The sequence below is a fragment of the Syzygium oleosum genome, unplaced genomic scaffold (genome assembly GCF_021117445.2).
Source record: "Syzygium oleosum isolate NSW1041296 unplaced genomic scaffold, Sole_v2.1 Sole_v2.01, whole genome shotgun sequence".
Lineage (NCBI taxonomy): Eukaryota > Viridiplantae > Streptophyta > Magnoliopsida > Myrtales > Myrtaceae > Syzygium > Syzygium oleosum.
This window is the reverse complement of record NW_026607485.1, coordinates 25,060,273-25,085,292: the sequence shown is the minus strand read 5'-3', so window position 1 is coordinate 25,085,292 and position 25,020 is coordinate 25,060,273. Positions and strand designations below refer to the sequence as shown.

Genomic DNA, 25,020 nt, shown 5'->3' with positions numbered 1-25,020 from the left:
TGGTGAAAGACAAATCAGGCCACATGAAACGTTTGCATTTCGATGGCATGCATCATATATAAATATTTCTAATCTTAAAGTAAGACTCGACTACGTTGATAGGAAAAGGTTACAAGGGTCCTAGTCTACTGGATAGAGAGGAATATAAATACATTCTCAACTACTCCAATTAGAACTATGAACTTTACTAGGCAAATGTTCCAAGCAAATACTACAAAACTCTACCATGAACTAACACTTACGAGACCCAAGACAACAAACCTCAAGATCTTGATAATCAGTTAAATTTCCAAGGGAGAAGAGCAGCCAATTGTTCAAACTTAAGCCGCACACTTGAAATTTGTTCATTGTTGCCTTTCAAGCTCATCCTCAACCGAGCGATCTCGACATCTTTTTTCTCCTTTTCTGACTTCAGCACTGCATATTTTGCTTGCAACTCAGTCATCTTCTTATCAATTTCTTGCATCTGTTCACTAATTTCTCTCTTCTTGCGTTCCTTGTCAGCAATTTCAAGTTCGGTGTCCTTTAACCCATCCTGAAGCAGTTCCTGCTTCTCCTTAATTGCTAGCAACTCGTTCACGTGACTCCGCAGAGCTGTAACCTCAAATCCATGTTTTTCCATGTCACAAAGAGTCTCCAGGCAGCTATCAAAATGGCATCTCAGGTCATCAAATAGCAGGTTGGATATTTTATCAGTCAAAGATGCAAAAGTTGCCATGATGCCAATAGCTGCTCCTTCACGATATCCTTCTTTACACACCCGAAGAGGAATGAAATGTGGATTTTGTGGTGTTGTTTGGAAAATTTCCATTGATTCAATCATCTTCCAAACAGGCGAGGTTTTCACAAATAAGCATCTACTCTCGCCAGACACGCTCTCACCTAAGACGGCAGTCATGCAGGTTTCACGACATTAATACAAAAAACAATAGTTCACAACATTAATTACTCTTTTCTTTTGCCACAAACGATACAAAAGGATTGACACAATTGAGTTGGGCCCATAGCCTCCTAAAGCTAACTTACTTGATCCCTCAATGCATATCGGTGTGCGTATTCCTTCAGAACATGTTGATAGAGGTTGATCTTCATTCGTGTTGGATGTCTCAGCATTGCATAAGTCATTGTTTTTCTTGAAATTCCCAGAACCATTGGCTCCTTCCCTTCTGGACTTATCTGGACCACCTGCAATATAATGATAGAGATCTCAAACCACAAATATAGAACCACATTGACAATCTCCCAGGATATGGTGAATTTGGACGCCATTATCTGTGACCATCCAATAAATTCTTGCTATTGATAAAATTAACCATTAGTGATCCGTGTCAAAGACGAAGAAATGCGCATTGAAATTGTTCATGCTACATAGCTTGCTTTCTCAGGAAAGTTGGAAGAGGGAGCATATTGTAATATTTTCTGCATCCACGCAGAACAAGCAATCAAAAATTGCTAAGAATTTTTTTTTTCCCTAGTAAAATGTCAAAAGTGTGTCTAAAGAATTCACCATTTCGACCAAGTAGTCAAAAGAATTCACTCCCCAAGTTGATTGAAAGTTCAATTCTTCCTTATTAATGTGGCAGCGACGAATCTACTAATTGCTAAGGCAACCAAACCCAATTCACTTGGCCAGCAAATATAGGCATGTGAGTTATTTCAATATGCTTTGGACATTATCGCCCTACCAGAATGAAGTACTCCCAAGCTTGAAGATGGTTGAACTCTCCAGGTAGCATAATCCTTTGAAATTGGTTCACCGACCACCACAGCGCTGGTTACATTGTGCTCCATGCCTACATCAGACATACTTATACGCTTCTGTAGATCACAGCTAGGAGCATACAATGATTAAATCTTTTACAGCATGTTTGGCACGATATGAAAAGTGAGGGGAAAAGAATTCGATCTTGGGAAGGAGTTATGGGGAAATTAAGTTCATACTCTTGGGACAGAGGGTAAAGTGGAATGGAGGACCGGACAGGGAAAATTGCCAAATGAGACCGCCACTTCTATTTCCTCCTAATAAGGATAGTTGAGCAATTGCTATTTTTACCTCTACTTCCCGATGTCGGTATTGTACTCTAATCTATATTGACAGAAAGGACATATATGCTTGCAGAGTTACATACCAGAAGGGTATGACAGTAAATTTCAATTGTTCCCTCCATTTTATTTCCATATAAACTATCTCTCCACTTCCCATTCCTTTTACTTCATTTATTTAAACACAGAGAAAACAGAAAACTTCTCTATCTCTTCATTTACTCCTCTCATCCCTACTCTCTTTGCAACTTTACTTCCGCAAGAGAAGACGGCCTTAGACCTTCATGTTTTATCTTTCAGAAAGTATCTGGTCCTCAAGAATTAGTGCATTAAGTGGTAGGTTATCACTGGCTTGTTATCTCCCTTTTCTAATTGTGCGCGCGTGCGGGGGTGTGCTTGGGGGGGGGGGGGGGGGGGGGGGGGGGGTGTGTGGGGGCGCGGTGGAGATTAGGAGAACGCTCTCAATTGTTTTGTTTCTTACAATGTTTTGATGGCGTTAGTGTCATTGAGTACCTGTCTCTGGAACCTCAGGCCTCACTGTCTCTGGAACCTCAGGTCTCACTGTCTCTGGAACCTCAGGTCTCACGACTACCAACTTCTGTGGCTTTCTTCTCTTCCTTTTGTGACTCTTTCCCTCGCACTTCTGCTCATTTTTACCCTGCACAAGGGAGAACAGGTATCAGGATTTCACCTGCAAGACTACCATAAAGTAGCATGTAAGAGGGACAACAAAAGTCCTGAAGAAGCACCCAGCTAGCCTCTCTAACTGGGCACGCCAAGCTAATAAAAGGGAGGTCTGCCTTAGAGATTAATAGTTAACACAGTCTACGTTATGGGACTGAGTTGAAGTCATAGCTATCTCAAATAAGATCAGTGTGCTTATGAATGAAAAGCTGGGTTCTACACAATTGACAATCACTAAATGCATCACATAAGGGACATTGAGTTTTCCATATCTACGAGAAAATTAGAGCTTAAATAAGATCAGTGTGCCTTTATAAATGAAAAGCTGGGTTCCACACAATTGACAAGTAATGAAGGCATCACATACGGGACGTTGAGTTCCCCATATCTATGAAAAAACTAGAGCTTAATTTTGCCATCTGTATCTGCATCAAAGGAGGCCCACTGGTATCCCTCCCTATTGTTTCTTGTCCTCTATCACTTTCTTGTTTCCTCAAAAGAGCATCATTGCGCCCTTATTTAACTTGTGGAGGAGCCTCACCAACTCTTTGTTAGGAAGCTGACCCGTATCTGCAACTCCTTCAGCTTGCAACCCTAAGACGCAATTCAATCGTGGAAAACCGTCTTCTTGCATTAAAGTTTGAACAACTCTCTTGATAGCACTTCCAGCATTGTCCTCCTTACCTGCAAATACATGAGTAAAACTTCAGCTAAGATAAAAATTTATGCTAATAGTACTGTAATTAATGCTTTAAAATCATATACCTGGTTTGTGTGTGTTCGAGTATTTAGCTTTCGAGATAGCAAATTTCCCCCTTCTTCGAATAGCAAACTTTATAGTGTCATTGAATTCAACTGCTTTCTGATCCTCATTTTCCTGCACATCATGTTAAAATGAAAATTTGAAGAATATTTACCACTAAAATCTTCAGCTTACGTCTTTTTAAAAGTCTCATGATAGTTTTTATAAGACAGATACCTTGTAGCTGACTAAATATATATCATTTACCCCATATAATGACAAAAAAACCATGTAAAAAGCCTGTTGCTCAACGTCATTTGAAGCCCCCAGGATACCAGAACTCACAGAGGCATCATTTTAATAACTAAATGTTGTACTGACCTAGCTGCAAATATTCATGTATTACATTTTCTCATTAAACAAATAGAACCCACTTGACAGGAACCAGTCCGGCTACTGTTTCTATAACTACAACAGGGAGAAAGCAAACAAATTATGGCCCGATCAAAACAGTCAAGCTTAACAAAACTCTTAAAGGTAGCCAACTTTTGAAAGACTCTTCTATGGTATTCAGCATCGATTTCTTCCTAAAATGTGTATTTTCACACAACCGGCACGCAGAATCCAATATATGCAACCACAACACTTGCATGGACCCCATAATTCGATATGTGCTATTCTCTGGAGTAAGAACAACCTGCTTCATCTTTCTCTATATTGATAGATCAGAACATCCACAGAAGCAAATGTCACTTGGAAATGTATCTAACTCAATATTGTCAAGTTTCTCTCTATAAGAGCATATGCTTGTATATTTAGAAAGAAAAAAGTTAAGAAGGACAACATGAGAAATCCAGCTCACCATTCCAGCAACACTTTTAACAGAAGGATCATCAACAATTACGGTTTTCTTTAACCTTCCACCACCGGAGATTCCTTTTTTAGACTTGGCTGTACCATTTAGCACTCTTGATGCTTCCATAAGCAGCTCTCTCACCTGATCTGCTGCAACTGATGGCCCCTTTGCAGTGCCTTCACTTAGTTTCTTCAGAAGCTGTCGACTTGCTGCATTTCCAATCAAGATTCCTCGCTTTATCTTTCTAGCTGGTCGCAAGGCATAGGGAGTCTTCAAAGTCCGTGGAAGTGGCTGCACCTCCGTATTCTTCGCTGAATATGAGGAAACAGTGGCTTCCACTTTTGTGCTGTCCTCCAAAACATCTGTTCCAACGATAGGCATATCCTTACTAACACACGGTTCTTCTAATGGCCCTTGATTGTATAAAGTCGAAGGAGCTTCCTAAAATCAAGAAGTATCACAAAAATAAATTAAATCTTCCAATCCCATCTGTTCATGATAAAATTAACTCTTCCAGCATAGAAACTGTGGAAAATTCAAAATTTTGACGTCTAATGCATAACAAATCATTTCCTTCCAGTCTGCATGTATTGAACTCATAAGACAACTACTCTTCAAGAGAATCGCCAAGTCACAAAGCCAAAAAATGCTGTCATTCAAAGAAAATTATACAAAAACAAACAGAAGAAACTTCTGAAGGTAAAGTATTTAAACACAATTGATATAAAACTCCTCCACTAAAATTGCGTCATTTGTTACTGTCTCCTCGTGTGCAAGCCATAGATACATGCGGTTCCATTTGGTTAATATACAGTTTGCAGATATTACTTGAAGTGCATGCAGCAGGGGGTAGCTGAGACAAGCACACAAAATTAAACCACTTTTTGCATGTAGCAAATAAGTCCGATCAAGCTGACAATCTGATGGTACCATGAGTAGACATCGAAGCTGACAATTTGTCCTAACCAAGGGAGGGGACATGAGGAGATGATGCAGGACGGGGTTTAGCCAACCTCTTCCATGTTCAACGATAAAATTCAATCACCTTAATCCCTAGCCTTTAAGAGCTACTGCTGCTTAAGCTCAAGCAAAACATGTTGCAGAAAAGATCTGAGATTTATCTACGAGAGCATTAATAGCGAAGACTACAATAGTACAATCACATAAAATTTTAGAAATCCATTCTCTTTGCAAGTTAAATACATTATTTAGCAGCCTCATTTTGGGAAGTAATACGAGAACTTCAAGTCATAAACAAAAGAAAGGCATGATAGTTTGACAGAAACATAGATCCAAGAAAGCATTTAAAGATCCGATAAGGACAAAATGCAAAATTCACACACTACAAAACACGAGAGATTTTTAAGAAAATATCAAGTCAAACAATTCTAGAAGTCCCTTACCAAAAAAAAAAAACAATTCTAGAAGTCAACATCATGAGAAATTATAACGAAAGACACCATGGAGAGATCGCCACAAAACAGTACACATCATGGATAACACCCCACCATCAAATTGCGGTAGTGTATGATAATAGACAACTACCTTAAAGTTAGCGCCCTTAATGGACAAAAGAAAAGGAAGAGTAATCCACACACGCGTAGTGGCTTTAATACTAATTATGGTCCTGATGCAAAAACTAATACAGCAAATAAAAAAACCTACTAATAGGGGATTATGTACTCCAATATCAAGAACCCACCAATTCCACTTGATAAAATCAAAACCCTCTATTTCACTTAGAATTAGTAAAACCAAAGAGAGCTTTGTGGTGTAGTCGCATGAAAAATCACAAAACAAAGAAACCATCCAAGAACCCACTTGGGAAAATCACAAAAGACCCCAACCCTCATTGTATACCTGCTCATTCTTCTCCTTCTTCCCGGTGGGATACCATCTCCCCCTGATCCAGCTCCAATGCTCCCGCAAATCGCTGCTCTCAAACACATCATCAACTACCCTACCGTCGATACAGACGCAATACCGCGAGTCCTCCAAAACCATCTTCACAAACCCATGCCACCATCCATTCCTCCACTTCGCTTCGACCGACTCATCCAACTCGAAGCTGCATTGCTGACTCTCGCGCGACGGAGGAAGGGGCCTAACGCACCGAGTCTCTACCGATTCAACCAAAGGCTTAGGCTCGCCTTCACTCACCAGCTGCTCATACTCCACCAAGACCCTCTGAACCTTACTCAGCTTGCCGGACTGCTTCCACGGCGGCGGCGGCTCCACGTCCACAACCTTGGCCGCGTACCACGCCGCCCCCCTCGAGCCGCCGCCGCCGCCGCCGTCGCCGCGCGAGACTTCCACTGCCGAGCCCTTGGAGAGGACCAGCTTCTGGCGCCGACATTTGAGGAGCTCCATACCCGACAGGCAGCGCGAGCGAAACCCTAGCAGCTCCCGGCTACTGAGGAGGAACAGCGCGAAATGGGAGCGCTGAAGACGAAGGGGGAGGAAACGGAGAAGGACGAACGGCCGGTGAGCGAAGCTCTCCAAGCGCGCCGGTTCCGGAGCGAGAGCGGGGCGACGCCGACGATCGCCGCCGGAGGGCGGTGCAGAGACGGCGAGCTTTCGCCGACCGATGAATGCGTGTTGGGGGTGAGGGGGGGAGAAAGTGACTGGCGGGAGGGTAGGATTGGGTTTTTCTATTGACGCGCCGTGCAAAATATGCAGGATAGTTCCGCCAAAAATCTCAGAAGAAAAAAGGATCGGAATAATTCGAATTTTCATCCAAAAACGCAATATCACGTTCTTGAATTTTTAATTTATCCGATATAGTTTTTGAATTATTAAACTATATTTGATATAATTTTTAAACTATATCAAAATGTTGATTCCGTTAATTCAAGTTATTGAGATCTCCAATATGATTTTCGCTCCGTTGAGTTTGAGCCAAAAATTATACGCGGATTATTCAAATGGGATATCCATAACAAGTCAAGATATAATAAATTTATAACCGCATCGGACTTTTGGTAGAAGGTTAAGAATAGGTTGCACTGAACCAAAAGATTCGGTACTCAATAATTCGGTTAAAAATATGCTAGTTAATTGCACTGATTAAAAAGTTTGGAACGCAACTCTTTACGCAGTTTTCCCTAAAATTCTCATCCCTTAAAAAGGTTAATAATACGAAAAATTCTAAACCAATATATTTATGACAAATTTATCCCAAACTAATTTTTTTACCACAAAAAACCCTAAATTTGTACACTTGTGATAAATTTACCCTCCGTTAGTTTTCGTTAAATTGAATTAATACGCCTGTGATAAACGGAGGATAAAACCCAAATTGGTACACTCGTTAACTATCACGTGTCATCAATTCAGCAATTTAACGGTAAAATTTAATAAAAACTAACGGAGTTGAATTTTTCATAGGTGTACCAGTTTGGAATTCTTCGTACTATTAACCCATTTGAAAATGGCATTACTTTTAGCTTTTGATCTAACTTTTAGATTTCAAACACAATAAAAATAGGGAATTTAACTTTTGATCAAACTTTTAAATATTAAACACAATAAAAGAAAAAATGTGGATTTCTTCTTAAGATGTTCAAACTAGGGGTGTGCAAAAAAATCGGGAACCGCCCAGATCGCCCGAGACTGCCTGGAATCGGATCGGATCCAGTGGATATCGGTCCTATTCCTAATTTTATGTGTGGAACCGCTTGCCTGCCCACCCTGATCAGATTGGTAATATAATAATAAATATAATATATTTATTTAATTTTTAATTTTTCCTAAACTAAACTTAACTCTCTTGACGCTTATAACCTCACATTAAATCGAGAAATACCTTCTTTCGCTTTCTCTTCACGCTCACTCTCACTCTCTTTCTCTTCTCGATCGATGCTCACCTTATTATCTCCGACTCTCTATTTCCGTCTCCATTTTTGTCTTTCCGTCTCTGTTTTTGGCTAGTGAGACCGGTTCCACGAATTTACCCAGGAACTGTACTGAATCAATGGTCCGATTTCCGGATGAATCCAAAGAATCAATGGACGATTCTCAATTCCAATTTTTTGGAATTGATCTTTAGTGAGCGATGCTCGATTTTATAATAAAAATCGTCCACTCGGATCATGCTCATCCTAGTTTAGGCAGTCTTGATACGCCCCAGTTCGGTTCGTCCCTACCAACTCTCGATTCCAAAGCTCTCACGCCTTCGTCCTCCACCCACCAAGAAAATGGCGTCCATGGCGACCGCCAACTTCCACCGAGTCCCACCTCCTCGTCCGCCGGTTCCGTCCACATCCCACAACCCCCCGCCTCGTCTTCCGTTCCCTCCACGACCCAGATTCTCGTATCGCAGCCAATCGCCGTTGAAGACGTCCTCCGGAATTTCGAGCTCGAGCGCACCGGCTGGGTCCTCTCCTTCTTCCTCTGCTGCTTCTCCTCCTCCGGGGCTCTACTCTGCCCAGAAGTTCGACCTCACGGCCCCGAACGTCGACCTGGTCCTCGAGGACGTCAGGCCTTACTTGATGGCCGATGGCGGGAACGTCGACGTCGTCTCCGTTGAAGATGGCGTCGTCTCTCTCAGGCTCCAAGGTCGGTGGCGAGTTGCTCCTCTTTGTTTCGAAATTTTTCAATTTTGCTGATTTCCAGATTCTTTCTTGAGGAAATTTTGTGAGAGCGTGATTGACCCAGTTCCTTTCTTCTGGCTTTTCTTGAATTACGGCGAGCTGGTTGAATTTGCTTTCGTGGACCGAATTGTGGGTGAGGTCAATTTTTCATCGGTAGAGTGATCAAGAGGAGTGTTTAGAGCTGGTCTATTGGCACCTTATTTCTTTGTATCTGTTGATTATGGTTTTGTGCAACTTAACTACTGTGCTCAGCTTCTGATTATACATAACTTGAACTGGGCAATTATTTAAGTGGGATGATAAGTTTGTCTCTGTTGCCATCCTTGCCTGCATTTAAATTCCTTAATCCTGGCAATTGAACTCGAATAACATAGCAGTATGGAAATTGGTGTAAACATGATGAGGGGGGGAAATAGAGTTCGTCTATATACAGACGGCATAGAAGAAAATATTTTTTGGATGTTCAGAACTGATCATGCCTCGCTTTTTCATGCCTATCTGTTTCGAAGGATTTGCTTTACCCGATCTATTATGCTCCATGTTTGTTCAACATTGCTTTGTTTTCTTTTTTTAGTGATATAGCAGGAGGAGACTTGGCTTTTAGTTATTCTGCGTTTGGATTCTTCGAAATAATCTGGCAGCCTTATTGGTGAAGCTTGCTACCATAAGCAGGAAATGTGTATTTTCCGTCGCTGTGGGATTCATGATTATAGAGTTAAAGCTTCACTTAAATGAGCCTGTGGATTTCTGTGTTGAAGCATGTGTAATTCTAAAGTCCGCTTCTTGAGGACTTTTCATTAAACAAATTTGAGAATTCCCTTCAACCGAATTGACTGTTCAGGGGCATGTGAGAGCTGTCCCAGTTCAACAACCACCATGCAGCTGGGAATTGAAAGGGTACTTAAGGAAAAATTCGGTGATGCAGTCAAAGAGATCCGTCAGGTATATGATGATGAAGTGAGGGAGACTACTGCTGAGGTAAGTTCTTTGCCAACCTAAAGGAAAATAAAACGTGCATGTGCGAAACTAGGGTAAGTTCACTTGCTGGTCATGACAACACTTGGTAAATGCAGGCAGTGAATCGCCATCTCGACATATTGAGACCAGCTATTGCAAATTATGGTGGAAGCGTCGAGGTGTTGTCTGTGGAGGCGAAAGACTGCCTTGTAAAGTACGTGGGACCTGAGTCCATTGGGTCTGGGATCAAAGCAGCAATCAAGGAGAAGTTCCCTGATATTACTAATGTTGTGTTCACTGGCTAGCTTGCCACAAATAATTTGCTAGATCACACGATATAGGTGAGATAAGACAGTAAGATGTCACTTTGTTGATTGCAATTCCCTTGTTAATTGAAAATTCTGTGGGCATATGCATATGAGCAATAGACCGACTCTAAGACTGGAGGTTTTTGGGATTTCCCCTTAGTGGACTTGCATACAGAAAAGAAGATACCAAGCAACTATTCATCTTGTTCATTATTGATGAGTGATTTGTACGTGAGTTTCTCCTGAATGGGTTTCTTATGACTAGTTCTTTTTTTCTCCAGATGGATTCCTGCTCAGGATATCAATAAGATAATGGACCTACAGTCGGTGATGCTCAAAAAGAATTGATCTGGTGCATTGCAGCATTTCGGGAAGACATCAGAGCTTCCTGTGAGTATGGGGAGAGCTAAATTAATGTTCCTATCAATAGGGAGAAGACGAGGTCTTCTGTACATTTTCAGTAACTAAGAGTTTGTTACATTTGATCTGCCTAAAAGTTACACTTTGGATCATTCTGATACATTCGATTGGTTGTTGTACTTTAGGGCTTTGTGTAGTCCGTGAAATAATCGCAGGTTATCTTTGGGCCAAAACAAACAAAAGGATAAGAAAGATTACAGCTCATCCGTGCTTCTCTTCATTCTTTGATGTCGCCCGATTTATGTACTCCTGTTATGTTTCTAATTTTATTCTCATTATATTATTTTTTATTGGTGGTTAAACTCTATGGTGGTGATGATACTGTAGGGGAATTGCTCGCTTGGTTCTAAACTTCTAAAATATCTGTTGGGTTACGTTGCGGGCGAGCATATTACCAGAGGCGGCTATCTTAGGGCTCCCTTATCTGGGATCCCTGGGGTTATCTGCTAAGAACTACGGTAGAGCAATTTATGATTGTCCTATGTGCTCTATGACAGGAGTCAGCTTGGTTTAAGTTGCAGCAATAATTCTTTCAATAGGGCCGAGAGAAAGAGAAATGTCAAAATGAAGATCTTTGGCATGCATGAATAATAAATCTGCGAGCATTTAGTAGTTTCTTTGCTTTCTCTTGCGAGATTACATATGTTCCTAGAAATTCAAGGGCTCGGGAGCCAAGTATCGCCCTCAATGTAGGAAGTCCCTAGGAACGGCTGAGCCTCCTTATCTGTCAGCATTCTTGCCCATGAAACTCTTCCGGTCATGTTAGCTCCAGGTCCACTGCACTTGTATTCTCCGTAGTAGACTCGTCTGTCTCAAAGAAACAGATTATTTCTTGTCAGTGAAAATAGACTCCCACACTTTTCCTTCCTTTTCAGGGTTACTCGCTTAGATGGTTTAGAAATGGGTTCCGTCATTTCTGTTCTTAGTTTCATGCTTATCTACTGTGAAAAGTTTTGAGAAATTTGTCGATATTCATTTTTCAAATATTTGCTTGTTTGAGTTGATGATCTTCAGCTTTTACGGTTGCTTTATAAACGATTTTTTGGTTTTCAAAATAATCTGCCGAGGACTTCTTCTTTGTTCTGTTCCAAGAGCTTCAAGCTATGCCCCTAGTTAAAAGCAAAACAGTTCCGTTAGTATCCCCTTAGTTTAGCCTTCTCTGGGTTTGTGTATTGAACTCACGCATCACGCTTCGAGTCGCCCCAGTCGCTCCATCCCTGGGGAACAACCACCCTGTCCATGAAAGTGTAAGAGAAAATGACTCTTGAATAGTCTCCCCATGCCCTGCCGAGGTAGATGAGGCCACTCCCTGTGATGGTGCTGTTCTTGAAGGAAAACCCGCTTGCCAATGAGGCATTCGTGCGTTTTTGAGCCGTGAGAGAGGCCACTTTCTTGGCGACAGAGTTCAAATAGCAGTTCTACACAGATAATACCGTGTTTAGTCATTCTGTAGGCTCGCAATTAAAGGACAGATGATCTAAATTGGCATGAAAGTACCTCATAAAGAGATCTGCCATAGCCGAAGATGAAGTCTACAGAGCCTTGGATGAAGCAGTTGTTGAAATAGTGAAGGCCCTTGTGATCATAGAGAGTGTCTTGGTTCCCAATGAAGCTGCAGTTGTAAAATGCGGCCTTCGTGCCCGAGATCCGCAATGCCACTGCTTGGTCTCCTATCGATCCGACCTCATGTGGAGCTGTGTTCTGCGCCATGAGTGGTTTCACTGAGAGTATTGTGTGGTTCAACCTTAAAACTATGATGATAATAGATTTCCTAGAGTCTAATGTTTTATCAACAAATAGGTTTTAAGTTTGGGTCTCTCAGGAATAGAATCAGACTGCTTTTTATCAAATGAATAGCGTTACTATGTGGAAGTAGGACGACATATTCTTCATCTGAATTCTCAGTACTAAACCAAAAGGAGGAGGGAACAAAAACACAACGCATCTTATTCGTAGTAGGATTGGATGTCATAATATGGACCAGAGCTTGCAAATCCATGGAAGACAATGTAATTTTTTAGTGAAAATGCTGATAGCAGAGCAGCCATTCCCTTTGATCTTAGGAAGTGTAAATTAGTACTTGCATTTCTCGTGACAACCCGTGAACTTAGTGTGATTTTGATCCACTCAAATGGTTAAAAAAAATGAGAGATGTTTTGGATTGTTGGGTTGTTCCTTGGCAAGCAGATGGAATCTCTATGCTCATAATGAGGTACGTGTGCCTCAGTTCTGTTCTTTTTGTTCTTTTATTGTGAAAACAGACAATTCACTGGCTCCATCTTCTGTTTTCCTCCACAAGTTCTTCATCTCAAGTACTGAGTTTGAGGCCTAAGCATAATTTCTCTCTGTTAGGTTCCAAAAAGGAATTGAAAAGAAAGAGGCAACTGAGTTTTTGCAGAGAGAATAATTTCAAACCATGAAATTAGGCGACACAAAGTTTACATGATTCAGTCTCTTTGACGTGCAAAAGTTCTGTGTAACAACCTGTAGGATCGTTCGGCTAAACAGATCAACTGCGGGAATATATGTTCGGCCTAGTTGCGATGAGAATCGAGTCATCTCGTTAGGATGTATAAAGGACCATGCCACTGGTTGGACTGAAAAACTACTTACATGATATATGAAGTCGATATAATATCTGATAGAGGTATAGTCGTGCAGTTACCTCAAATTTGATGTTGATGGCGACAAAATAGTTCGCGTCAACCGCGACAGTCGCACTCTGAAACGTCTTCAATGGCATTCCATCTCTTCCAGTCAAGGATGCCGTGTCATTCCCAGTGATTGTTGGCGGACTAGTTGAGTCTCCCAAAAATGTCACAAATGGCATATTTCTCGGTACATTAATCTTCTCTCTGCATTCTCCATGAAAGACCGTATCATTAGGACTTCCATTCATAAGCCTTCAAGTAATCCATCTTCTGCAACCTACCTAGCATCTGCAACTACATATTAGATCTTCACCTTCTTTTTATTACCAGCTTTAAATGCAGTTTTTTAACTTTGAAACCCTAAAAGTTTTGCATGAACTTCTAGTTAAATAGTGATCATGCAGTGGCGATCAATCCAATTTTAAGAAAATGATGAACCGCTTTCAAGTTTCTAGACTAGAAACTTCAACCAAATGTCAGAGCAAGGCCTAAGTGGTAGAGTGCAATTGCACCAAAGTGAAACAAGAGAGACATTACCTAAAAACACCAGGCTTGATCACCAAAGTGACCCTCCTGGTGTTGAACACAGGAATACTGTTAAGAGCTTCCGAAATCGTCCTGTAATCACCGGTTCCGTCTTGGCTCACCGTCTTACGTACCTTGTTCATTTCTGCTTTCCACAGCTTCCAATCAAGTACTTTCTTGCCCGGAATACCGGGAGCTCGAGCGGTCGACATTGCGCTCAATGAAGTTTCACGACGGTAGTTTTCAACATTCCACGACACCCATCTGCGGAAACCATCATCCTCCCTCGAGGATGAAGAAGCCAGTGAGAATCTGCCAATGCAGAGGGAGAGAAGAAAGAGGAAGATTTGGGTGCGTGAGAAAATGCTAGACATTGTATAAGCAGAGTTATGCATGTGTTGGTATGACAAGGTTGGATTCTTGATGGAGATGGATGCATTATATATAGCGGAATGAAAGTTTCATGGAAAAGAATGTGGAAATCTTGAGTTTTATTTACAAGATTGACCTTCTCTTTCTTGCTTCTCATCATAGTCGACCCAGCTGAGGAAGAAACCAATGAATTGTAGAAGCAAGAAAAGGGTCCACAGTTCATGAAATGGCTTTCGTAAATCCATATTGAATTGCTCAAATAATTTTCGAAGAGACTATAGTATGACAAGAGCTGTGGCTTAGTCTTTATCTCTAAATTATGGGAAGTTCAAGCATGACCATACCAATAAATGTCACTTTGAACTAGTTGGAAGCATAATTCACATGATGAATTACATAATCTTGCATGAGCTATCCTATTCTCAAAAACTGGAAGTTGTTCACAAGACTGTTTCCAATGCTTTAAGTTCCTGCTTATCATCAGCTGCTGAAATTACAATGTTCTCCAGAGATTTTTAAGAGTGAGCTATTTCTTTACTTAGGTCACCCATGGAATGTCCATCAAATTCAACGTATCACATGCATTGTGTGCAAATGCATGTACTTTCTTGTACATACAAGTATAGTATAGTTTCAATTCTCTCCTCTGCAATCATGGTGACATCATGCTTACCTCATTTTAGAGCATACACTTTGAGGTGACCTACACGCAAATTGACACCACTATCCACTGCAGAGAATCCATCAGTGCCCACTCCATCACATGTACATTTTTCATCAAATTCATGGGGACCCTCTTCATAATCTGTCGTGTTGTAATAGGGCACTGCATCAATTCTTGTTTTTTTTCCACCTATCAGAAGCCAATCCTATCCCACATTGGTGGAGAGATAGCTGTAGTCCAACTTCCAAACTGATTCTTTTTGCTTCCTCTCATGATCACCACAAACATTTAAATAACATATCATGGAGTACCAAAAAAGACCCATATGGCTTAGAAAGATAATGGATTCCAGAGAAGGGCCAATTCTGCAGAGCTTGCCAATTTTGGGCATGTTCACTTCACTGCTACTTAGGTAGATGAAGGGACCTAGTAATTGCACTGATTGCTCCATTCCCATATCATATCTTGGGCCAAATCCCATTCCTTTCGATACCTATAAAAGTATTCCTTACTTAAAATATGACCCATATACGTACATCAGGCAGAGACCGAAACTATATATACGGATAATGAAAGGTTTAGGCTGTGATGAAACTTCATTAATTAGAAGGTCCTTTGATTTATCCTTTTCACACAAAAAAAGAATCCAAACTTGTTAGAATTCAGCGTTTGATGGAGATTAGCCAGATTGAAGAGAGAGAAGTTTACAGTAGATAAGATCCTGCCTTTCAGTGACAAGTCCTTAGCAGTCGTTTTATTTCAAAAGTGCAACTACGATTTTTTATTTTTTATTTTTGCTAGAATGTGCAACTACGATTTGCTGTGTCCTTTTTGTGTTTTTGTTGTGTCTCACTAGAAGTTCTGTTTGTAGGGGTTTCTTGAACCACAAATGAAATAGGTGTTGTGTACTCCTCGATAAGGTTTGATAAGGGTTCTCCGAACCACGTATCAATCTTTTTATCGTGTAATCGTACTGTCTTTCATACTACTTTCCTGTTCTTCAATTTAATGCAATCTACTTTCGCGGAACGTAGATTCAATGTAGACAAAATCAAACTCCTCGCTCGAAATCTCTCGCCATCAACTTCGAGAGCCCACGAATGAGGGTTCTGATCTCTGTGGTCCTCGGATTCAAACTCAAAGATCAAGTTCTTGTTCCTTTCTCAATCATCAGTCGTCAGTTTATCGCACAAAAATTGGGGGGTGCGTTCAAATTTCCAACTTTCTTGATGTCGACCAACAATCAACATGACATGCCTGGTATTCCTCCTACCCTTGTAAATTTTAACGCAAACAACAATAATCACGTGGATACATGAACATGTGAAAATTATTTCGAATCACATGGATTTATATCTGAATTTCTCAATATAAAATTAATTTTTAAAACTTTCGGCTATCTCTCTCTCTTTCCGGCAATGACTAATGGGCCATTGTAGCAAGTTTTGCAGCCTAATACTTGTGAAGGGCGTTGGATGGTTGGCTTCATTTGAGAGCCCAATTCTTATATCCGGTAATCTAGACTAAAGCTCCTGTGCTAAAGAGAAACCCTAAGTTTTTGCGCAAAGTGTTTCACACTTTAATCTTAGGGTTAATGTCACGAAAAAAATGATACATTTATGATAAATTTGCCCTATGTTAGTTTTCGTTAAATTAGATTAATATCACAAAAAATCGCAAATTGGTACACCTAAGACAAACGGAGGTAAAATCCCAAGCTGGTATACCAGTTTGGAGTTTTTCGTGATATTAACTCTTTAAACTTAAGCCAAGTTGCAGTTCATGTGCGAGGAGAAGTATGGAAGTATTTAAATATTAAATAACATGTAAGCCTCGGGAAAATTGTTCAATTAAACCTAAGCTCATTGTCTAGATGCCAATTTTAGTCATAAACTATTCAATTTTGTTAATTTAGTTTTAAACCTTTACATGAAATTCCAATGTAATTCTCCCGATTAATTTTTACCGAAAATACCTGACGTGATGGTCCAATCGTCACTGGTCATCTTACGTGACTTGTCACCATGTTAGGACTTGGCATTAATATAATATGTTTATGACTAATCGAGCAATTCCCCCTCTAAACCTCTGTTCAGGTTAGACATAATTAAAAATGTGAAAGTAGCACAAAACACGGTTCAAAACCGCGAGAGGGGAAAGTACGAGTTTGGTTAAGTGGTTAGAAAATAGACACGTGGGTGCGAATCATGCATACGACGCAGGTTCGATTCTTAATGCCAAGTGAAGGTAATTTTATGTCGTGGTGATTTTGACTCTTGTTTTACCTGATCAATAAAGTTTACGAAGTGTTATACGAGCGCACCAATCTATCTCCAGCCCAAAAGATGTGGAACTTTTTGTCAATGTTGCTTCATTAGACTTTTCCAAGTCCAAGTAAACTATAATTGATGGCATGAATGGTTCAGAAGCCATTTTGGTGTTGAAAACAATGTAAGCGACATTGACTGCAATCTCATCAACAGGTGCACATTACCCAAATGGACCGGTTCATAGTCCTAGTCTACCCGGATTCGAAAATGGCCAGTTAGAACACAATTCGATATTCTAGATTCCGTTCTAACTTAAGAAAATAACAAACCATCAACATTTAGTCCATGCCAAACGCATATCTCGACATTTATCATATCACCAGCAAAAAAAACCGTTACTAATATCGGAAAATACTAATATTCCTAATCAAGCAGACGAAGTGACTTCGACGTTGATATGTTGGACCTTAGTTAAGCTATTATTAAACAACATTTGTGAGATGTATGGTGAATGCCATATGTTCTCGACTGATCGATGTCTCTCACGAGTGCGAACTTGTGTGTTTTGATAATTATTCGGTGTTTGCGAAATCGGAGGGTCGGCACACAGGATCGAGGGCCGGTCGGTTTGTTAATCGGTACCGAACACCTCACAACAAAAGGAACACCAATTGCAACTCTTAAAACAATAAAAAATAAAAAAAAACCCGATATTTTGATTTAGGCACGCATTCTATTTTGTTGAGATGCGCGTGCAACTCATATAGACCTTTATTAAGAAGAATTCGTCTGTACAAGCCATGATGCTTAGAACTTTAAATGATTTCCATGCTTTTAAGGCCATGAAAATATTGAACGATTCATTCGTTGTTAGATCTCACGATCAAGACCGTCCTGTGATTACAATCTTTCACTTACCATAGGATAATGACACAAATAGTCCTTAAACTTTGGTTCAATGTACAATATGATCCCTGAACTTTAGCTTAATATACAATATGGTCCCTAAACTATTAATTTATTTAATGTGGTCCTTGAACTTTTGATACATGTTCAAACTATGAAAATGTTCAATACATTGAATATTTTCATATATTCCAGGGGCTAGTTTAAACATGTACAAAAAAATTTCGGTTTATATTGAACGAATTAAAAATTTATGGACCACATTAAACATTTTCGTATAGTCCGGGACTAGTTTGAACATGTACTAAAAGTTTAGGGACTATATTGAATAAATTAAAAATCTAGAGATCACGTTACGCATCGAATTAAAGTTTAAAGATCATTTATATCATTTTCCCCACTTACCATTGGACCAAATCTTTGTTCACCTCCGACGTAATCTCCTTGGCTAACATTGATCGACAAAATAAATCAATTTCATTTTTTCTATAATGGAAACATGTCTCTTTGGTAATTTAAGAAAAGAAGGGTCCTTGTCAACGCAGACAGAGAATTTCGTGTGCCCTTTAATTTCAACAAAATCCATCGCCCAAATCTCGTTAATTTTCAAGGGTTGCGGCTGTTAGTGCTTCAATCGAGGTGGCCATTTTCATTCACTGAATTGTCCCGTTTTTTCGTTCATTTCCAAGGAAAAAACCGTACGAGATCTGATCCATCTTTCCTAAAATTCCATGTCGAGACACTTGAATTTTCCAAGGGTTTCAGTTCGATTTCTCAGGGCTGGGATCGACCGGTCTCGTTGACAACGTGCGAAGATCGAACGAATCCAATTCCAAATCAGGGCGGCCACCTACTGAAGTACCATAGGAAGAATTTCGCCCGGACCGGTTCACACGTGACACGACACATAATTAAGCATGTCAGAGTCGAACCGTTTGCCCGTGATACGACACAAAATTAACCATGTCAAAGTCGAGCTTAAAGGGTTCGCACCAAAAGCAGGTAACTCTTTCTTAATATGGACGGCGGTTTTAGTCTTTTTTATGACACACTCAGACATGTTTTATCATATGCTCTATTGTTAACAGTGTGTTTTTAGTTGTGCTTACCCCTTTGAGTCGGACTTTAGATTTCGAGGATTTCCCTTGAGAAGGACCCATGACTGTTGACGGATGACGGGAGTTCCAGTTCCAACAGATGATTGACAAAAATTTTACACGTCTTACTGAAAAACGCCTTCTACGTATTGAGTATTGAGTTACCGTAGAAACATATTGCCAAAATACGCTGCAAACCAATTTGAAATAAGATGGATTTACACTACATTCTCAAAAGCATAATCAATCGTATTCGAATGATCACACCCATTGATCATTGGCAAAACAAGGTTCAATTGGCCAATCAAACTTCCATTCAAACTTAGAACGAACAGCTCTTCTACCCCTAAGTCGTGCCATATTTATACTTCTGTACACTAATCTGCTCTTCAAGGATTGAAATTTCAGCCCTGATGATATAAAATTCACCTACAAGCGAAAGGCCTCCTCGAAAAGCTGCTGCTGCAAGAACCATACGTTTTCCTCATTCCACAAGCTCTCCAACGAATCTTCTTCACTGACTAAACGACCATTGCTGTCTTCTTGCTCTCCCGCATCCACACCCAGTTGCCACCCCTCCGAGTACCCGGTCCAATGTTCCGGGCCGTCGCCCAAACCGAGCTTGAAACGGTCCGAGCCATTCCCGCCGGCTTGATTAGGAGAAGGTGAGCTACTGAACTGAGCATCCGAAAAAGAATCGGACGACACACTCGACGACAGTTCGGGCAACAAGTTTGTGTGATCATCATCAACCGAGTCTTCCGACCCGATCCCATGAGTTCGTGGGTTCTCAGTAAGTCCGTTCAACGGGCCTTGCGCCGAAGTGCGGATCTGCTCCACGAACCGCGGCATCCACACGCAGCGCATCGCGTCTCTGAATTGCTTGCTGTTGACTTCGCACTTGAGGTGCTTGGCTAACTTCTGCACTCTCGTCCTCCAGTAGTTCTTTATCTCGTTGTCAGTCCTTCCGGGCAAGTATTGAGCTATTTTCGACCACCTTAAAGATGATCATCGCAAAAACGTTAGACTCTCAAAACTCGTTATGATGACAGAAAACGCACGCAGACATGAGAAAAAATACATCTCAGTGGGTGTAAGTGCATTACCTATTGCCCCAGCGACAATGGAGTCCTAGAATCAACAGTTGCTCTTCGAGAGTCATATTTCCGCGCCTTAGATCGGGGCGCAAATAGTTCAACCATCTTAATCTGCAGCTCTTGCCGGTCCGCTTCAATCCTGCGCACATCATATCGATTGCAAAATTTCAGCAAACACGACTGATTCGTGAGGGTTTTCGACTTAGGTTAAACGACAAAGGAATGCGAAATAATACATGCCGCGCGATGTGATGAAGTATAAGAAAAATGACCTGCGCAACGAGCGACCAAGTTCCAACGGCCTTCGCCGTGGATCTTTATGTGATTCGCGAGCAAGGCGTCCTCATCGGCGGTCCAAGGACCTTTCCTCACGTCGAATGTTACTTCTTCAGCATGAACTGAGGATGATGAATCGTATTGGCTTCTCATGACTTGATCAATGTCCATGAATTTCTGATAGATGATGGCCAACTGAGAGAGGAATGCAAAAAGATTGAAGGAGGGGGAGGAGGAGGAGGAGGATTTGGACTATGGTTTTAGATGATATCTCGAGTTATATATAGAGGTGAAGATGATAGTGTTGGAATTGACTTAGCAGTATGGAAAAAAAATGAGTTATGCAATGTATTTACTAAGATTAATGCACTAAATTGAAAGTCACAACCTCAATTTTGCCCGTCTATCCCAAATTTCAAGAAACCTTAGTTAGTCTGCGAAAGACGAGCCTCAACTTAGATGTGTCACTTGTCTTGAACTTCCCCACTCACACTCGGTGGGGCTGTGGCGATAGGCTCGCCCAGTGGGCAGTTGGTGCTTCGTTGGCGCATTAAACCGAATATCTCAATAACGGACGAGACAGATCCCAATCCCCCTCCTCTAGTATATCACCGAGTCTCCAGAAAACCTTTGTCGGTCTACGAAGTACAGACCTGAACTTAGCTGTGCCGTCCATCTCGGACTTCTCCCCTCGCACTCGATGGGGCTGCGGCGACGAGCTCCCTCCGTGTGGGCAATTCATCTTCCGTCGTCACCTTAAACCGAACATTCCACTAACGGGTGAGATAGGTCTCAACCCGGTCCGAACCTAAATGAAATGTGAACGTAAGAATTATGCAGTGCATCATCATTCCCCAACGTCGGCGAATGCGAGCTCCAGGAATTCCTAGGCTTTGACCCGTTGACTCTTCCTCCTCCCTAGTATGAGCACGCGCGGGACTGGTTGATATCATCGTATTGATCAGTGAATTTCGCAACTTTCTCTTGATAGGGTCAGAAAAGCTTTGCTCCTTCTTTTTTTTTTTACTTTTTTTCTCTTTTTTTTCTAACGTGCTTTTCTTTTACTTTCTCTTTTTGTCCTCTTGCTAAACGAGAAAATTCGTTTTTGTTGTGAATTTCATGTGTCTCTCCATCTCGTCTATCGACATGATGTGTCTGACCAACTGTGACGACGTGCGGTAGAATTATAAAAAAAAAATCATAAATTTATTGTATTTAATGTCATTTTAGTTTTAAATATTTTGATAATTTATTAATTAAGTCATTTCGGCCGATCGTTGACGTGGATGCTGGCCATCATGCTGGTAATGACTTGGACAATTTTTGTAAATTTTAAAAAAAAAATTGAATTTTTTTATTTGCTTTTTTTTTTTTTCATTTTGCCGGCGAGGGTTAGTAGCAGCAGTCGCCGGCCGTGAAGGCCATCACCCACGGCTGGTGGCGCCGTGAGCAAGGCCTTCAAGGCCGACAAGGGCCTCGCCAGTAGCCCCGTGGCCGGTGTGGGTCGCTGGTGACCCTCATCAGCCACAATGAAAAAAAAAAATAATTCAAAAAATTTAGAAAAAATTTTTAAAAATTGTCCATGTCAGCACTAGTCATGTCACGTAGGACGATCCGCGTTCACGTTAGTGATTTCCAACCAAAATGGACAGAAATGATTCAATTAGCAAATTATCAAAATATTTAAGACTAAATTGATAAGATTAAAAAGTTTAAGATTGAATTGACACAAACGCAATAGATCTAAAACTATTTTGGTAATTTTTCTAACAACGTGTTGCTCGTGATGAGTTAGTACGAGAGCACCGTGGCCACCGGACCCTCCCAATCTTATCAATCACATCCATTCGAGAAGAGAAAGATTGAGGGGTTCTAGAGAAAACTCATGAAACTAAATGTTCATGTGCTTAATTCGTTTCTTTTCGATGGTGGGCTTTGCATGTTACCTTTTGTGGTGAGGTGCAAAGCGATGTACTTTGGTTCAGATTTTCTTTGGGAGTGCGGCAGTCTTTTTTGACGGGATTTCACGCTCGCGGGGAAAGAGCGTTGAGCTGATTTAAAGCAAAGGCCACATACACATGGGGCAACAGGCAGCATCTAACCACAAGCTACCAGGGGTTTGCGTTGGTCCTAATCCAACTCGGGAACCGGATCAAGTTGAACTGAACCGGCCAGTTCTGGCTTGTGGGTGGTTCTGGGGGACTAGTACTGTTCCCGGTTTCAACATAAGAAACCGGACTGACGGACTGGCCAAGATTTCTTAATCTTTTTTATTTTTTATTCGGAAGCAAACCATTATTAGTAAACTACTTTTTTAATGTTGGGAAACTCCCACTTGTAGGGAATAGAAGAAACCAAAAGAAAAAGGAAATCACAGGTTGCAAGATCAGGTAAGCCGATTCCCAATTCCACAAACTACAAACCGACTATGCTCGGTTTGTTTCCAAGGGCGAGAACCGACCCACTCTAGAATCGATCAACCCCACAAGCCACCAATTCATAATGACTAGACAACAATTTATAGCCCTTGTTGTGCAAGGCCAAGTTTGTAGTAGTGAAGCGGTGACTTGTGCGTGGATCGAGTGTTGAACTCGTCGCCCTTTAGATAAGAGGTGTGCATGTTTGATGATTGATAGGGAACCTACCCTATAGGTATTGGTTCCAAATTTTTTTAATCAAAAAACTACTCTATAGGTTCTTGAAACGACTTTGAAACTTAGGAACTATCAGTTTCATAAAATTTGGGGCATCACATACTACCTTTTCCAAGTTACACCGGAAGATCCATCTCTCAAGATACCATAGAAGTTTCACAGAATAAATATGACATATCTGGGTTAAACTAGGTGAACCAAACAAGTTCAATTTGATCATTTTACTTCGTTGTGTTTGAGTTTTAATTCATGCCTCAATCCTAAATCTCCAAACTTTGAAGCTATTTTATACAATTAGACCATATGGGTCCATTGGGCTAAACTAGAATCGGCTCGAACCGAATCAATACAAATTAGGACTTAGCCCGATCCCCCAGTTCGAGCCGTGCATCGAAAACTCTGGCTTGATAAGTTCGAGCCAAACCTAGGAATCCCCAAACCCCCCTTGTGAACATCCCTAGTGCAGGTACATGGTTAACATATAACCCTAAAACCTACCATGTATTTCCTGATATTGAAATTTTGGAATTCGAAACCGACCCTGTAAGAGTTTAATAGTCACTTTGGAATCTATCTGAACATTCCGATTCCCCTGTATGGCCCTTATATAGACAATCATAGCTACCGCCCAATATTTTCAAAATACATGGTGTCGGAGATTGGACCGGATTCATAGCCAATTAGAGGCCTCCTAAGAGCTCAAATTTGACAATCTTAACGAATGGTCCGAAAGAAAAACGATTCCTTTCGCACCAAATTTCAATGCTTTTAAAAGTCGGGCGAACAAGAAAACACCTTTTGGAATTTTGGGCGTTGAAATTGTGGATGTTGACTGGTAGTTGTTTTTCTTGGCATTTTAGAGTTATATCATTAGTGAACTAAACTCAGTTTAAGACTTAAAGATGACGAAGATCGATGCAGAGTGTTAATAGCATGTTGACAGATTGGTATGCTGTTTTAGTTCAAACGTCTACGCCACACACTTACCCACTCAAGTCAAAGTGCCACCGTCCCTGCGACGGTGGCGGCGAGGATGAGATTCGCGATTTGAGGCCTCGCTTAGACCTATTTCAAGTATGAATAGAGAGATTACATATTAAACTCTCTTGTCGATGTTTTTAGAGGGTTTTTTTTTTTTGCTGAGAGTTTTACGAGGAAAATATTTAAGAGATTGAGCTAAACACCGCAAGGAATTCATAGTGTGAGAGAACTTTTGACCTAAGCTTGTATCTCCGTAATTCATAATATATTCATCGTTGTCGCTCTTTCCATGAAGTAGGTTCCGGCACTCGGATCAAACCACGTAAATGCTAGCATGTTGTTATCCCTATTTTCGGCTTATTTCCCTGTTTATCCCGCTACTGTGATTGATCGTCATATCTAAGGATTTCTTAGATAACTAGCTTCAATTCCACATTTTTATTCTTTAACTTTGTCAAATGACCTTACAAATCTTCCAAGCAGATTCTTTTCTGGGCTCTTTTGGCAATGTGTGCTCAAATGATAGCAGAAGAGGTAGGCTTGGGGAAGTGGAACGGGCTTCAAACTTGAATATAAGTGAAAAACCAAATATTGGGCCAAAAATCAAGGCCCACATTTTGGTAACTTAAGTACAAATTATTAGGTTGGGTTAATTGAAATCTCCTGACCCGATCCAGCTTATGCAGAACAAGTTTAGACCACCACTTATCTCCATCTTATGCGTTTGACCAAGTTTTACTTTTTCTTCCCACTTTTGATCTCTTGATTACAAGAATTTTAGTTAGAGAACCCTCGAATTCAAGATTCCGCCTTGTTTCGATTCAAATATTAACGCAAAGTTCGACCTTAAAATTAGTCGTTGACCGGCGTGCGGTATGCGCGGAAATTCTAAATTAGTATATATCAAAGGAGCATCAAACATATT

The 25,020-nt window shown here is 40.8% G+C and overlaps 4 protein-coding genes across 5 annotated transcripts; 1 reads left to right on the top strand and 3 right to left on the bottom strand.

Annotated features, from left to right (window-relative positions):
* LOC115676023 (DUF724 domain-containing protein 10-like) lies at window positions 1-6,973 on the bottom strand. 2 transcript variants are annotated; one of them, XM_056315073.1, is made up of 8 exons: window positions 6,186-6,973; window positions 4,467-4,766; window positions 3,493-3,604; window positions 3,269-3,411; window positions 2,607-2,701; window positions 1,686-1,795; window positions 1,027-1,185; window positions 1-882 (listed from the first exon to the last, which is right to left on the bottom strand). In XM_056315073.1, the coding sequence occupies exons 1-8, from the start codon at window positions 6,693-6,695 to the stop codon at window positions 278-280; spliced, it is 2,034 nt and encodes a 677-aa protein (XP_056171048.1). In that variant the 5' UTR covers window positions 6,696-6,973; the 3' UTR covers window positions 1-277. The 2 variants fall into 2 exon arrangements, with proteins under 2 accessions (XP_056171048.1, XP_056171044.1); XM_056315069.1 differs by having other exon boundaries at window positions 4,332-4,766; window positions 6,186-6,971.
* Window positions 6,974-8,426: 1,453 nt separating this feature from the next.
* LOC115676025 (nifU-like protein 1, chloroplastic) lies at window positions 8,427-10,822 on the top strand. Its single transcript, XM_030598871.2, has 4 exons — window positions 8,427-8,882; window positions 9,759-9,895; window positions 9,991-10,215; window positions 10,464-10,822. The coding sequence occupies exons 1-3, from the start codon at window positions 8,522-8,524 to the stop codon at window positions 10,177-10,179; spliced, it is 687 nt and encodes a 228-aa protein (XP_030454731.2). The 5' UTR covers window positions 8,427-8,521; the 3' UTR covers window positions 10,180-10,215; window positions 10,464-10,822.
* A 337-nt stretch (window positions 10,823-11,159) lies between these two features.
* On the bottom strand, window positions 11,160-14,227 carry LOC115676026 (probable pectinesterase 53; the record flags this gene model as incomplete). Its single annotated transcript, XM_030598873.2, has 5 exons — window positions 11,160-11,409; window positions 11,785-12,020; window positions 12,100-12,303; window positions 13,268-13,457; window positions 13,791-14,227. Coding segments are annotated over 5 exons (1,218 nt in total), but the record flags the coding sequence as incomplete, so codon positions are not given.
* Window positions 14,228-19,315: 5,088 nt separating this feature from the next.
* Window positions 19,316-20,713, bottom strand: LOC115676171 (transcription factor MYB108). The gene is made up of 3 exons (XM_030599056.2): window positions 20,457-20,713; window positions 20,194-20,323; window positions 19,316-20,084 (listed from the first exon to the last, which is right to left on the bottom strand). The coding sequence occupies exons 1-3, from the start codon at window positions 20,629-20,631 to the stop codon at window positions 19,517-19,519; spliced, it is 873 nt and encodes a 290-aa protein (XP_030454916.2). The 5' UTR covers window positions 20,632-20,713; the 3' UTR covers window positions 19,316-19,516.
* Between the last annotated feature and the right edge of the window lie 4,307 nt (window positions 20,714-25,020).

Coding starts and splice junctions, on each gene's coding strand:
- LOC115676023 (XM_056315069.1), bottom strand. CDS start 6,695: ATGGAGCTCCTCAAATGTCGGCGCCAGAAGCTGGTCCTCTCCAAGGGC. Junction 3,605..4,331: donor TTAAAAGTGTTGCTGGAATG/GTGAGCTGGATT, acceptor CATGATGTGCAG/GAAAATGAGGATCAGAAAGC. Junction 1,796..2,606: donor AGACCTGAGGTTCCAGAGAC/AGTGAGACCTGA, acceptor TATGTCTGATGT/AGGCATGGAGCACAATGTAA.
- LOC115676025 (XM_030598871.2), top strand. CDS start 8,522: ATGGCGTCCATGGCGACCGCCAACTTCCACCGAGTCCCACCTCCTCGT. Junction 8,883..9,758: donor CGTCTCTCTCAGGCTCCAAG/GTCGGTGGCGAG, acceptor TTGACTGTTCAG/GGGCATGTGAGAGCTGTCCC. Junction 9,896..9,990: donor TGAGGGAGACTACTGCTGAG/GTAAGTTCTTTG, acceptor TGGTAAATGCAG/GCAGTGAATCGCCATCTCGA.
- LOC115676171 (XM_030599056.2), bottom strand. CDS start 20,631: ATGGACATTGATCAAGTCATGAGAAGCCAATACGATTCATCATCCTCA. Junction 20,324..20,456: donor CTTGGTCGCTCGTTGCGCAG/GTCATTTTTCTT, acceptor TGATGTGCGCAG/GATTGAAGCGGACCGGCAAG. Junction 20,085..20,193: donor CATTGTCGCTGGGGCAATAG/GTAATGCACTTA, acceptor ATCATCTTTAAG/GTGGTCGAAAATAGCTCAAT.